The sequence below is a fragment of the Struthio camelus genome, chromosome 3 (genome assembly GCF_040807025.1).
Source record: "Struthio camelus isolate bStrCam1 chromosome 3, bStrCam1.hap1, whole genome shotgun sequence".
NCBI lineage: Eukaryota > Metazoa > Chordata > Aves > Struthioniformes > Struthionidae > Struthio > Struthio camelus.
Window position 1 is genome coordinate 79,637,687 of NC_090944.1, and position 13,526 is coordinate 79,651,212.

Here is a 13,526-nt window from a genome sequence, read left to right on the forward strand (position 1 = left end):
TAATGTGAACATATATAGTGTGCGTGCATCTATCCATCTGTCTCGATGTGAGCTTGAAGTGGTTTCTCACACCACTTCTGTTATAGCCTTGCGATATGAACTGCTTGGGTCTAGGCACCTGTTTGCACTGGTGGAAGAGGTCTGTCGGAGCAGCAGCTGGGTGGAGGAGCTCTGACCCCAGCTGCATTTAACGTGGGAGGCTCACAGGAAGGCCACCGTGCCCTGGCTGGCCATGCGCACGCAGATGGAGAGGTGAGGACTCCTCATCTGCTTGTTTTTGAGCAGTTTGAATCTTGCAGCTTTGGGAGAAGGTTGCCCAAATAATGGTTCCCCTTGTATAAAAGGATAATAAATCGCTGCTAGTGGTGAAAAGGTTGACATTAATGAGTTGAGAATAGTATAGATAGCATTGTCATTATGATCAGGGAAGATTCAGAAGGCTTTTTCTGAGAGCTGGTTAGGCCTTTGTGCCCTCTTGACAGAGGAGAAACATGTGGGACGTCCTCGGTGCGGGCTTGTACGGAAGTTTTCAGTGCCTTTGCACAGCCTTGCCTGTCATTAGCAAGGTAGAAGTGCTGCAGGTATAACACAAGTGAGCCCACCTAGATCTCCTGAAAAACCTTGTGCTTAGGTACTAGCATAAGGAACTTATTCAAAATATGTATAGAGAGATTTTAACCACTATTTTAACCACAATGACTCAAATGTTTACTGAGATATATCACTAAATGCTCTTATTCCCTTCTCTAACCTTACTGTGAGTGATTAATGATGAAGAATGCAAATAAGCAGGGGGAGTAGAGGAAGACTAAAAATTATAGCTGGGTAGAAAGAGTGACTGGAGAGCATCCTTCACTCTTCTCATGATGATTAACTATTTGCTATGCTCCAGGGACAAATGCTGTGGGTGAGTAAAATGTGAAAAGAGGAAGTAAAACATGCTGCCACTTGCAGCCTCAGCAGAAAATACTGATGAGAAATGGCAAATGTGCAGCTGAGCATGATGCTGTTCCCACTGAACATATTAGTGTTTCCACATCAGCCCCTTCACTCTGAGGTTTCAGAGCTCAGCAGTTACTTTCTGTCATCCTAAGAATGGGTGCAAAAGGAAATAAGCTGGGACTGAATTTGGTTTGAGGAAATTAGATTAATCTAAATAATACTTATTAATGTGCTAATGATAGTATCATTTTAAAAGCCATTACTTTAGCAATAGCTATGCAACCGTAAAAGCCACAAAGTCAGCCTTTTCTTACTATTGTTTCTAAAATTGACCTTTTGCAAGTTAGAATTCTTCGAAGGCAGTGATTAGGCTTTGTATTTCAGATAACTGTATCATACCAGTATTTGCATTTAAATGCAGCTCATGCGACCTTCAAGGGCAACTGAATTCAATGCACTTCATAAGAGTAATACACAAAGTGATTATAGTTTATTGATGAATTGTTGCACAAATCAATAGCTGCAGTGTCTTATTTATTTATTTATTTATTTATTTATCTTACAGATGGAATGGGACATCTTTTTTTTGGGTTCTTTACAAGTAATTAGGCCAGGCTTAGGAAACTTGCAGCACAACTTTACTTATTTGAAAGTTAAGTATTTTGAAAAAATAACATTACTAATTTATGTGAAAATAATATATATATTTTTAAAAGTTTTTCAAACATTTTCAATTCCTTTAACTTTCAAAATTTAAGATCTTTGCAGTTCTACTATTTTCCTTTATTCCCAAGAAGTTCACTATTTTTTTTCTTTTAAATTTCATTTTGCAAAATGACCCTGATTCTATTTGGAATAGAGACTGCCAAGTGAGAATTCAAAAAAAAAAAAAAAAAAAGTGTGTAATTGGTTTAATTTTCCCATTTAACCACTTATAATTCTTCTGCCTATCAGGAAAAACAACATTGCATCCATCAGCTCCCATCTTTCCCCAAACTTGAGATTTTTTTAATAGGTCATTTTTCTTGTATAAAGTTCTTCATTCCTTTTTGGATCTCTGAAAAAAATATTACAATTGAAAAACTTTTAAGTTCAAATGACTTGGCAGAACAGTTGAAATGTATGAATCAGGAAGACATATTTTGTTGGTTTAGTTTTGGTTTAGTTAGAAAAGAAGACTTTCAAAGGAGCACATTTTGGGAAGTGTATAGTCTCAGTTCCTCACCTGCTTCCTTTCTGTTATATTTTGTGGTTGGATTTTAGCACAAAAGTACACAAATACATAGGTTCTCCTAAACTTACATTTATATTCATCCGTTTACTCCTGCTCATTGAAAAGACATGCAACTTTCTACTCCTGAGAAGACTTACAAGGTCTTCACTACAGGTTTGTAGATGATGTCCATCTGTGTAGATAACACTCTGCAAGTCAGAGGTACATTTGGCTCTAACTGGGAATCACAGGACCACAGCATCACCCAGGCAGGAAGGGAGCTTAGGAGGTCTCAGCCCAACATCCTGGTCAAAGCAGGGTCAGCTGCGAGCTCAGGCTAGGTCACTCAGGGCTTTGTCCACTCAGGTCTTGAAAACCTCCAAGGATGGAGGCTGCACCACCTCTCTGGGGGACCTGAGCCACTGCCCGACTGCCCTCGGAGTGAGAAAGTTTTCCCTTCAACTCAGTCTGAACTCCTCCTGTTTCAGCCTCTGTCCCCGAGTCTCTCATCCTCCTGCCACGCGCTGCTGTCAAGACCCTGGCTCTGATTTCTTGCTGGGCTCCCCACAATGCTGTGGGGCTGTGGTGAGTTCCCCCTGCAGCTGCCTCCACCCTGGGCTGCACCAGCCCTGTTCCCTCAGCCTCTCCTACTGGGGTGAGTGCTCCAGCCCCAACCACTGCGGTGGCCCTCTGCTGAGGTCAGTCCAGTCTATCAGTACCTTTCCTGTAGTGGGATGCCGAAAACGGGACATGATATCCAAGATGTGGTTCAGATCAAGCAAAGGGGGATAATTACTTCCCTCAATCTCCTGGCTATGCTTCTGTTAATACAGCCCAGGATGCTGTTGACCTTCTTAAAAGCACACCAAGCTCCCAGTGTAACTGGAAAACTCAGTTTCTTTTATGTAATTAATGGGATTTACACAGCCCGGATGATGAAATTGTTTATGTGAATACTTGTATGATGGGCAATCCACTGCAGACTGTCTAATAGGACAATGCGTTTTCTATCCATATAGCTGCTACAGAGAGCAGTAATGTTAATACATACGTACAGCTGGAACTGCTGAAGGCTTTTTACGAGTGATAAAAGGAAAGCAATAGCATAAAGTTGTGCAACAAATGATTTTGAAGCAAACCGTGGGATTTAAGGTTCTCTACGTATGTTAAACTGCCTGATTAGTATAGTGCTGCAATAAAACCAGCGTCTAATGTTTAACTTCATTTGGCAACCATTTGGTTTCAAGACACATAACTAACTGCTTGGTCACTTTAAAGATGTTCTGTTTTCCTTATCTGCTAATGCTGTCATTTTAAAGATAGCTTGTATACTGCCCTCATGTGAAACATTTAATCTGGGAAACTCCAAACACCTTCGAGGTATTAATCAGCAAACTTTTGTAACATTCCTCTGATGTAGATAGTTACTATGTACTTCCTTTGCAAGTGTGGAAGTAAAGCTGAAGAAGTGGTCAGTTCAAAGACAAGTGATGAGTCAGTGCTGGAGTCAGGACTGGAACATCTGAATGCCCATTCCCTGCTCCGACCGAAGGAAGCAAGTCCTGTCAAGTCCCCGAGGATTTTATTTTCGAAGTCTCACATAGGGATTTAACCAATAATTAGTGGTAAATACACACAGCCAGTTTACCCTTCTTTGATTTTGGAAATAATACTTCTATGAGTTTGACTTGACTCCAGGAAGAGGGAAATAGAAAACTGAAGTACTATATATAATGTCCTACCATTCTCTCATTTTTACTAGAGTATTCAAGAGCTGTTTTGTTTTCTTAGTTACAAAGTTACTTCATTATGTGAAAGAAGTTAAAATATAAAACAAACCTTACTGAGGAACTTGAAACATCTTTGCTGCTTAATAAGAAAAACTTTGTTACTGGCAGTTGGTAGCTTTCAATATAAATGTTAAGTGCCAGCAACAACAATTTTTCATGTAACAGATAGGTATGGCAAATATGAATCATATTGATTGACAGAGACTCATCTCTTCCCACTTGTGGTCTGTGCAAGCTGTGGTAAATATCACACAGCCAATAGAATTTGTTGATAAGTGATGTGTAATCTGCTTTCAGTGGCTCTCCCATACCTTTTGGTACATTCATTGGTTACTTAGTTGGCTGAATAATCAAATGAAAGCTAGAATGATACCTTACCTTCCTGTCTGGTTAAGAAAAAGACTCTCAGAGTATTTTTGAAGAAAAAAAATATATGGTATCTAATGAGATTCCAATGCAAAGAATTTGTGACCTGGCTCACTTTTTTCTGATCCCTTTAACAACCACTGTTCTGCTGAAATGCAACATCTAGAATCTTCAGCCGGACAGGTATGTTTTCCCCAGCATAATGTCTTGGTCCAATGGACTTGATACCTACTATAGACGCATGTAAACTTAAAATGGAGAGGTAGTTAACCTGATTTTCCACCTGCTTGCTTTCATCAAACCTACTCTTGTGATTTTTGTGAGTTACCTTCTGATTCCAGGTGTATATGATTTTGATTATTCTGCTTCCAGAATCATTTGCTTCCTGATAGGGAGCTTGCCAGCTGAACAGAAATTGAGAGTCCCTAAATTCTGGGTTCTTCAGATTCTCCTATCTCCTTGTAGCCAGCTTGGCAAGCTGTGAAGTACTTGGGAGTCCTGTAGTTCCCTAGATTTTCAGAAATCAGACTTTTCCCCCCACCTCAGGATGGATGTTAGTGATTTTTATAACCTGTAATTGCATAATTGTCTGCATGATTTTTTTTAACTCTTTACATCACTCATCCAACTGAAATTTTTATACATGTGATGTGCAGCATTAAAAGTTAATGAAGATCTCTTACTTTTTGTCACTACTGTGGCCATGAGAGGAAGCTAGTAATAATAAGAGAATCAATTGCTTATGTGGTGACGTTTGTCATGTATAGTTCATTCTAATGTTCCTGGAAATTACTTTATTTAATGCTCTTGCTACACAGTCATTCACCATGTAGTCTGCTTTGTAGAGTAATAATTTCAATTCTGCACCAGCTTCCACATGCCTGACTTCAAATTACTGCAGCAGTGAGTTGCTATTATTGTGCCCATTTCCTTCTGTCCTTTTTTATTTTTATCACCTTTAATTATTTGTCCTTGACACCTGCATTCTTCTTCTTCTTTTTTTTTTTTTTTTTTGGTATGACTAGAGAACAGAGATATATTTTTCCCCATATCAGTAATAATTTTAAATATTTATATTGAATGTGTTATCAGTTAAGGCAATCTACAAAGCACAGTTTAAGTTTTTAAATTTATCTTCATATAAGAACCCCCCCCCCCCCCCCCCCCCCGGTTATTCTTGATCTTTCTTTTCACTCTTCACTATTTAGTCTTTCAATATACTTTCCATTGTTTGGTGGTGATGGTTATTTTGCATAATATTCTACATAACCGTGTGTCATTGATTTATATCAATGCATTCTTAAACTCATTATATTGTTCACCATTCCCTTCCTCATTTGTCTGAACATTCTGTTCTGTTTCTGACCACAGCTGCACGTTAAGCAGAAGCTGTCTTTGAACATGTCTTACACCTCTTTTAAGCTGATGTTTGCAGCAACGGAGCCATTAGGTTAATCAGTTGATTATTTTCCACTTCAAATGTTATTAATGGAAATTTAGCACCGAAGGTGCATATACTTATCTTTATCTTACTGTGACAAGTCATACATCGGTGAGAAGTCTTTACAGACATTACCTTAGCATTGGGTTGAAAGGGGTGAAAAGTAGTTAGCAAAGAATATTAAAAAAAAAAAAAGACAAACAGAGAAAGTAATGTACAATAACATTTGATTAAAAAGCATTCAAAAGCATGTTTTTATTCTGAAGGATATGCTGTTGCCTCCCAAAGGTGATGAAAAGTACCATATGCATGCAGTGCAGATGTCCATCACTGATGTGTGACATTTAAAGAAGTATACAGCCAATCATATTTTATATGCTAAAAAGTAAATTAAAAGTAAATAAGTTTTTAAAAAAGATGTCCTGCCATAATGGAAACTTTGCTGAGATTAATCTGTTCTAGAGTGATCTCTGTTTTTAGGTTAACGTTGGTTAAGGATGTGACAGTTCTGCTCTGGCTATAGTGGTACAAGCTCTAAGGTGGGTGGTCCATGAGTGCATTATACTGGTACATCCTCATCCCACAAAAGAGTCACCTTTATGGCAATATATCTGCCTGTGGGTGCACTGATGTACTCAAAGCTGTATAACTTGCTCAAAGTGAACAAGGCGATGAAGTTACTCCCTATATACCGATATGAATCATTCATTTTCTATGCTCTTTACTTAAGCTTCTGCCAAGGCTACTAGAAAGCCTTGTAATTATAACAACCAGCATTCAGGCATCAAGGTCCAAATTAAATTTCTCCTGGATGTCCTACAGGTGGCACCATAATTTCAATGGCATGAACAGTAAAAAATTCAAATCTCTGGATGGTTCCTTTACCTCCCTGTGGTTCCTAGAATATACCTCCCGCAATGGAGAGACATCTGAGGAAATATATATGAGAATTCCTAGTCAGCAGTATAACTCCATGCTGCTTTGAAGAAACATGTCTATAATATTCCAGTGATTCTAAAAGGAAAAATTTGCTTCAAAACATGCAATAATTTACCTTATTTTAAGCAGCTTCTGTCACTCTGAAGAAGGATCAGATTTAACCAAGTGTATGCTCTGTTTTCTCTACACTAATTTGATGTGCGAAGTACGTAAAGAATTGTATAAAGAGATTGGTGAAAAATATTTTGATGTTTGTGCTTTCTATAGTTTGTTCTTGATTTATTCGTGAAGTCCATATACCTATGACTGAATCTGTTATATATATACAGGCCAAGAAAGTATCCAAAACTACAAGGTCCTCATTTTTTATTTCTCTTTGTCCCCCAGACTTGGTAAAAAAATGTGACTTATAGAAACAGGTCTATCATGTTTTGAATAGGGCTATTAATCTTGGCTTGTCATTGCATCAGGTGATCAAAAAGTAAAAATCATAAATAAAGATTGTTGATTTGAAACTTTTAGACCCTGTGCTCTTCCCCAGACCTTTCTGTCAACCACACCTCTGCTTGGATTATGTTTTCTGGGACACACTTTGTGGGTGATCTGGGAAAACCGAACCAGTATTGCTACATGCTCAATCCTTTTTGTTTGTCCTAAGGGCTTTCTGGCCTCAGTATGGCTGAGCTCACATATCCCAGACCTCTCCAGCACCGCTCAGTGCAGGGTGGCCTCGGAGAGCCCCTGGGAATTTGAGGCTGAAGGAGCGCTCAGGAGAATGGGTTAGCAGTGGGGAAACACAACCCTGTGTTGAGGCACGGGTAATGCTCTTTACTACAGGTCACTCTCTCTACCTGTAATATGCTTTCTTCTGTCTCCCACAGTGCATTTAGAACCTCTTCTGAAAAATATTCAATAGCATAATTTTTAAACTAATTTTCATTTGTGAAATGAAAATTCAAAAACTAGCTATCTATGAATGTTTCTAATTTTTAGCTACTCCCCCCATTTCTAGCTATCTTGGTTCTAGTATTAATAGTTCTGGCAGGCATGGCTTTTAGCACTTGCTTTGATGCCTGGCTTGTGGTTTATGTAGTCATGACTTCTAAAAGACACACCAATTTCCTCTTGGGCAATTTCAACATTGCAACCAATTTCTGTAAGAGTTTCCTCTCTACTTTGAGAAGTATGGGAGTTGACAGGACAAGTATGGCTGTTCGTCAGAATTCCTAGCAGGTAAGGGTATTTACTTCTTTCCTGTTAAGTGACAGATAGAGTTGTTTCTGTGTAATGACAGCTGCTTTCTTTCTTCCTTTCTTTCTTTTTAAAAAAACAACCTTTTTAGCTGATGAGAAATGACATTTGGTACAATAAAGGAAGTTCATACTGGCACGTAAGTGCCTTTTTTTTCCTAAACGGCTGTGTAAAGCAACTTATGCTTCCCTTTTCTTCCTTTTGGTTAAAAAATGCAAAAATATTACTTAGAAATAATGATTTTTGTGTTTGTGGGGTGAGGACAGATGACAGAACATATGCAAACTGTTTTTATTTTGAACAAGTTTCAGTCAGTTATCTTTAAGATCCAGTAAAGGGCAGTCTAGTCCTGACTATTTCACTTGAATCAGATGTTTGTGAAGACAAATATGCCCTGTGGAAATGAAAAGCAATTCCTTTGTCAGTTTCAGGTTCTTAGAGAAAAATGTACAAGCGTAGCATATAAAGAGTATTTAAGGTGCAATATGAAGGGTAGAATTTAATGTGTTGTGATGACAGCACGGAGTAGATTGATTTCTGTTATTAATGTGAAAAGAATCTTGGACTATATTAATTTTAATGTTTTTCTCATAGACATGGAATTATGTGAGTAAAGAGACAGGAAAGCACTGTGTGAATGGGCTCACCCACATAAGCCATGAACAATAGGACAGCTGGAATTAAAATCATCTCTGTTTTCCCCTGAAATACAACACCTAAAATGCTGACTACATCTCTGGACCCAAATTTTCCTAAACTGTATGTGCCACTGGAAAAAAGCTGAGATTAACAGCTCATATATTCATTCACTTACCCACTTGATCCCAAGAAGTTCATTCTGGAGTGTAGGATAATATCTTTCTTTACTGGGATCAGTTCTATTAATTGAAGTTCTTGGAAGCTTTGCTATCTATGCTTAGGAACTACAGTTCAGTTTAATAGGATTTTCTAATCTGCCAGTTACGGCAATGTTTAATCACTTGTGACGCTTTCTAAAGGTGAGAGAAACTGCTTCGTAACTTCCCATGCAATGTTGTGCTTTCTGTACGTTCCCTAGTGGTATAATCTTTAACACTTTTTAGAGGCAAATGATGCCTCCTTCCTCTCTGTGAAGGAGAGGCTTACACCATGCCCCTCTCTTGGTGCTGACTTCCTTGTGCTGACTTGTGGGCTGCACACAACTTGATCAGGTGGAAGTCGTGTGGTAGGGCTGAGGCTGTGTGCCTCAGTTCATGGATTTTGAAGCGTTACGGTTTTAGATGCTGTCATCATTTTGACCCTGTGCAGCTTGCTACCTCACCCCTGCCTCTGAGAGAAGAGTCTCCTACTCAAAGCGGAAAGAGTGGGCACTTGCGTGCTGCCTTCCAACATCTGCTTTCTGTTTGAAAGTCATACTGATTTCATAGGAGGGAAAGGTGAAATGCACATGGAAAGGTATACTATCAGCAAACTATGTGCTCCAGAACTGCATCTGCACTGAGACTGGGGAAGAAGTTGGGGGAACAGAAAGCTGCTTCACTCCTTGTCACACTCCAGGCTGCTAATGTTCATATGGACTTCTTGTGCAAACAGCTTGCTACTTTCCCCCATGCATACTGGGAGATCTAATTTCTTGTGGGGCTGTCCAGAGGCCAGAAAGCAGCATTTGCAGTTCATTAAGGGCTGCTTTTGAGAGTGTTTTGTCAAGGGGGTGCAGTGGTAGGGAACTGCCAGCTCAGCATGCTGTGCTCTCTGGCAGCTTGTGTGTTGTCACTGCTGAGGGCATGTTGGAGGCTGCTGGGGGAGGCACTGAGATGAGATGTGCTGAAGGGCTTCCACAGCGAGGAAGATGCTCTGCTCTATTTTGGAATTTTACTTCCCAATGGTAAAGTGTTCTGCCTCCCATCCCTTCCACCCCTACCGTATCTAGCTAAAATAATAGCAGCATGGGTGGGTGGGTAGGATAAGGTTTGGTCTGGATAAAGAGGAAGTGGTAGCATGCCAAGAAACTATACAGACAAAGAAGTATTGCGCACTGACTATTAAGTGGTGGGGATATGCAATCTGTTGCTTATCATGCATGCAGTGTGAAGGTCCTACTGGATGGTCAATTGTTGTTGGATCCCAAGGTAGGAATAGTAACAGAAAGCACTTTGCAGAGAGGACTATGTCCCTAGATGACAGGCTGAATAGTTCCATTATTTTGTGCACGCAACTGTCTTCAAGAGACCACTCAAATGTCTGCTGATATACCTATTTATGGGCCTGGAGAAAGAGTCCTGCCTGCAGCGTCACTTACTGCTGATGAAATCACGCTGAGTGTGGTTACACAACTACTGCGTAGGGAGATGAGCACTGAGGTAATATTACATGTAAAACTTTACCTATAACCCCTTTCTGCATCTCAATTTCTCTCTCTGCTGAAGCAGAGCTACATTTCAGAAAAATCCTTGCAAGAGAGAAAAGCAATACATTCAATTAAAGGCAGAGCTCATCTAGTTGTCATTCTTAAAGTGCGTATATCTGTGTACTGCATTTATGCCTTTGTGATACGCACCTCTAGAAACGTTTTGCTTCCGCACCCTCCTCCACCCTCTAATTGTTCACTTTTCTTTCCTATCATCAGGTTACAGCCCGGTTTCTCTGCAGTGTCAGCTGCTTTTGTTTTTGCTATGGGGCATCTCTGGCGTAAGTCCTATGAATAGACTGAATTCCTCCGTTACGAATGTGTCTGTCCTCCTTCAGTTCCATCCCCCGCCTCTGGCTTAGCCGAGTCATCCTTGCTCTGTGCGTACGCCTTCAGTTTGTCCCCATGGTCTCTAACTTGCTGATTGCTTCCAAGGGGAAAAATCAATGAAAAGGTTGATGATGGCCTTGCCCATCTAATAGTATGCTTTCTTCCCCTGCTTCTCCTCCTGCAGGTATTTCTTCCTTATCTGAGTAGAACTCATCTCCCTTCTTGGTCCTTACTTCTCTTTTCTGCAGAACCTCCTCTAGTTTTTCTCCCTTTTACTCAACTAGTATATTTTCTTTCTTCCATTAAAAATAAATAAGCATCAAAAAACTCTGCTCTCCACCATTTTTATCCTGATTTCTCTTTGTCAGATCAAAGCTATCTACCAAGTCAATCTTTTTTAAAAATCTTACCATCAGTGATTTCGTCTGCTAATGGTTCTCCAACTACTTTTTGAGACACTGGTACAGATTGGCTTTCAGAAGTGCCTCGAAAACCCCAAAATACTGTCTATGGTCTACTCGGAGATCCTGTCCTCTGAGTTTTTTTTCCTCTACATCCTATGCCTGAGTAACTTTATTCAAAACCATTAGCTTGGCTTTTCCCTCTATGAAGATCTTGAAACAGATCTACTCCTATAACCCAAAGTTGCCTCTTTCTGACCAAAAGTGCAGCTTGGCCTGTCTCTCTAATATATCGTGACTCAGCCTTTAGCTGAACTCAGCAGGATCAACTTCCGCCTTTCCTGAATCATCCTTGCTCATTATTGACAATACAAATTACGATCTGAGTGTCGCCTTCAGTTCTCTGTGCCTCATTTCCAGGCTATCTCTAAATCTTGCACAGTCTTTCAAACTTCAGCATATTGTCTTCACTACCCATACATATAACTAAACTCTAATCTGAGTTGTTACTGTCTCATTTTCCGGTTACTGGACTCTCCTATTCTCTGGCCTTGATAAAAGCGGTTTGATCTCCTCAAGTCAGTTCAGAAACTGACTGCAAAAATAATTTTCTCACTCCGCTTCTTTGTTGAAATCTTTATACCTATTTACACTTCTGAGTAGCATCAAACATAAACTGAATTTTAACACTCATTTGGCAGCTTCCCTCCCTCTCTCATAATGCTTTCAAATGTTGGTAAAACTGTCTTATCATTTTTCTAAGCCACTTGTTATGGCACTGACACAAATTTTGACAATATCTGTTCTTGGGCACGCAGAGACTTGACATATAATGCTGGAGAGTATTGTCTCACTGTTACCTTGGACTCCTTCCTATTCCTGTCTACATCCCCCTGTTGTCTGCAGCCTTAAACTGGAAGTTGTTCTTTTGTTCTGTTTTCTTACAGTACCTGACATGTGGTCTGTTATAATGGAAATAAGCCTATTGCAATCCACACCACTAATACATCAAAAAAGTTTCTTTAAAAATTTGTTAGGTGCAAAAGCTATGAATCATTTTACATAGGTCTCCGCTTTGTTATATTGCATAGCTGCTTTGTTATTCTCATTATTTCTTACAAGGTTGCAGTAGAACTCATGCTGTTACTCTTTGGTGCATCCAGGTCTAACTCTGAACTTCTTCCAGGAATAGCTTCTGGGTATGGGGATCATCAAAATACCGCACCAGCTGAGTCATATTAATTATCTACATTTTCTCTTAATCTATAGCAAAGGCAAGTGCTAGGCAATTCAGATTAGTTTAAATCTCTTTCTCTATGGGTAAAATAAGCTGAATTACCAAGCTTTTGCCAAGGCCAAGACCTTCTTGCATGGATAGCTAATATGTCTCTGTTGACACATAGTAACTTGCTTATGTGTCTGAGCTTTCTGTCCATCACAGTCTTAAATTATTTGTGTGGATCTCACAAAGCTCAAGGAGAATAGACATGATGGCAAACATTCAGATTTTCTCAGAAAGCAATAGTGTGAAGATGCTTGCAGTAAATAGGAAGCTGCACTTCCCAAATTTATTGTTGAAATATCTTCAGTTATTAGCAAAATAGGGAATTTGGAGTGGAGAACAGGGGAAGCAGAAAGCATGTCTACTTTAGTAATTTAGTGCACTGGAGGGGTTTTCTTCAGGTGTGATTTTTGTCTCACAGCAATTGAACCCGGGTCCATGGATTCCTGCAATCACAAAAGACATATCTTAGGCTTGCATTGATTTCTGAATTCATGGGGCTTTCTCTAGTTCCCCTACCTCCATGAGTTTTTATGAGACTAACTTTCGGATAGTGGTTGAGTGCTAGCCTGTTTGTCCCCTAGTGGGAGGACAGCTTTAGAGACAGCTACTCAGCATGTTTAACTACTTTGCTCCTACTTTGGCCATTCATAAGTGGCCCTGTATTGCTGTCTGCAGATGTGCAGGGACATGGAGTACTCAGTTAAAACCTTTTCCCCACTGCTTCCTTCCTTTTCTTTCACTTTTAATGAATATATTAGTTGCATGTGCAACGCTACCAAATGTGCTATAAACTCGACTGAAATCCATTTTTAACAGCTGTTCAGCCTGCTGATCTGACTTACAGAGCTCTGTGGAGTTTAAGCCTTGGCTACCTTGAATTCAACCTTTCTACATTTCTTTATACTTCTCTATATTTGTGATCAGCTGGCTCTCTTCTACGAAGAATTGGACCTTAAACTCTGGAGTGGCAAATATAAAAAGTTTTGAGAGCAAGTCCTTTTCTTGGAAGTAATTTGTTTTTCTTGTTTGGAGTAGCTTGGGTTTTTTCTTCCTCATTGATCTCAACAAATCACGGACTGATGGTTAAAAGTGCTTTTACAGTCTATATAGTACAGAACTGAGTTTCTTGTTCCAAGCCTCTTATGTATTTGGCTCTGTTTTAAATTATTGTTCCATTACATA

At 39.5% G+C, this 13,526-nt stretch overlaps 1 protein-coding gene across 9 annotated transcripts in view; it reads left to right on the top strand.

Moving 5' to 3' along the window:
* The first annotated feature begins 233 nt into the window (after positions 1–233).
* Positions 234–13,526, top strand: part of IPCEF1 (interaction protein for cytohesin exchange factors 1) — a 66,936-nt gene continuing 53,643 nt past the window's right edge. For 2 of the 9 annotated variants that reach the window (XM_068938667.1, XM_068938673.1), the window contains exon 1: positions 7,873–7,924. Coding sequence is in view for 2 of the 9 variants with exons in the window: in XM_068938665.1 (XP_068794766.1) it covers positions 10,594–10,609 (16 nt within the window). In the remaining 7 variants the exon portion in view is untranslated. Of the gene's footprint in view, positions 253–7,827; positions 7,925–10,547; positions 10,610–13,526 lie in introns of those variants that run through there. The other 7 variants (XM_068938665.1, XM_068938666.1, XM_068938672.1 and 4 more) reach the window with 7 other exon arrangements.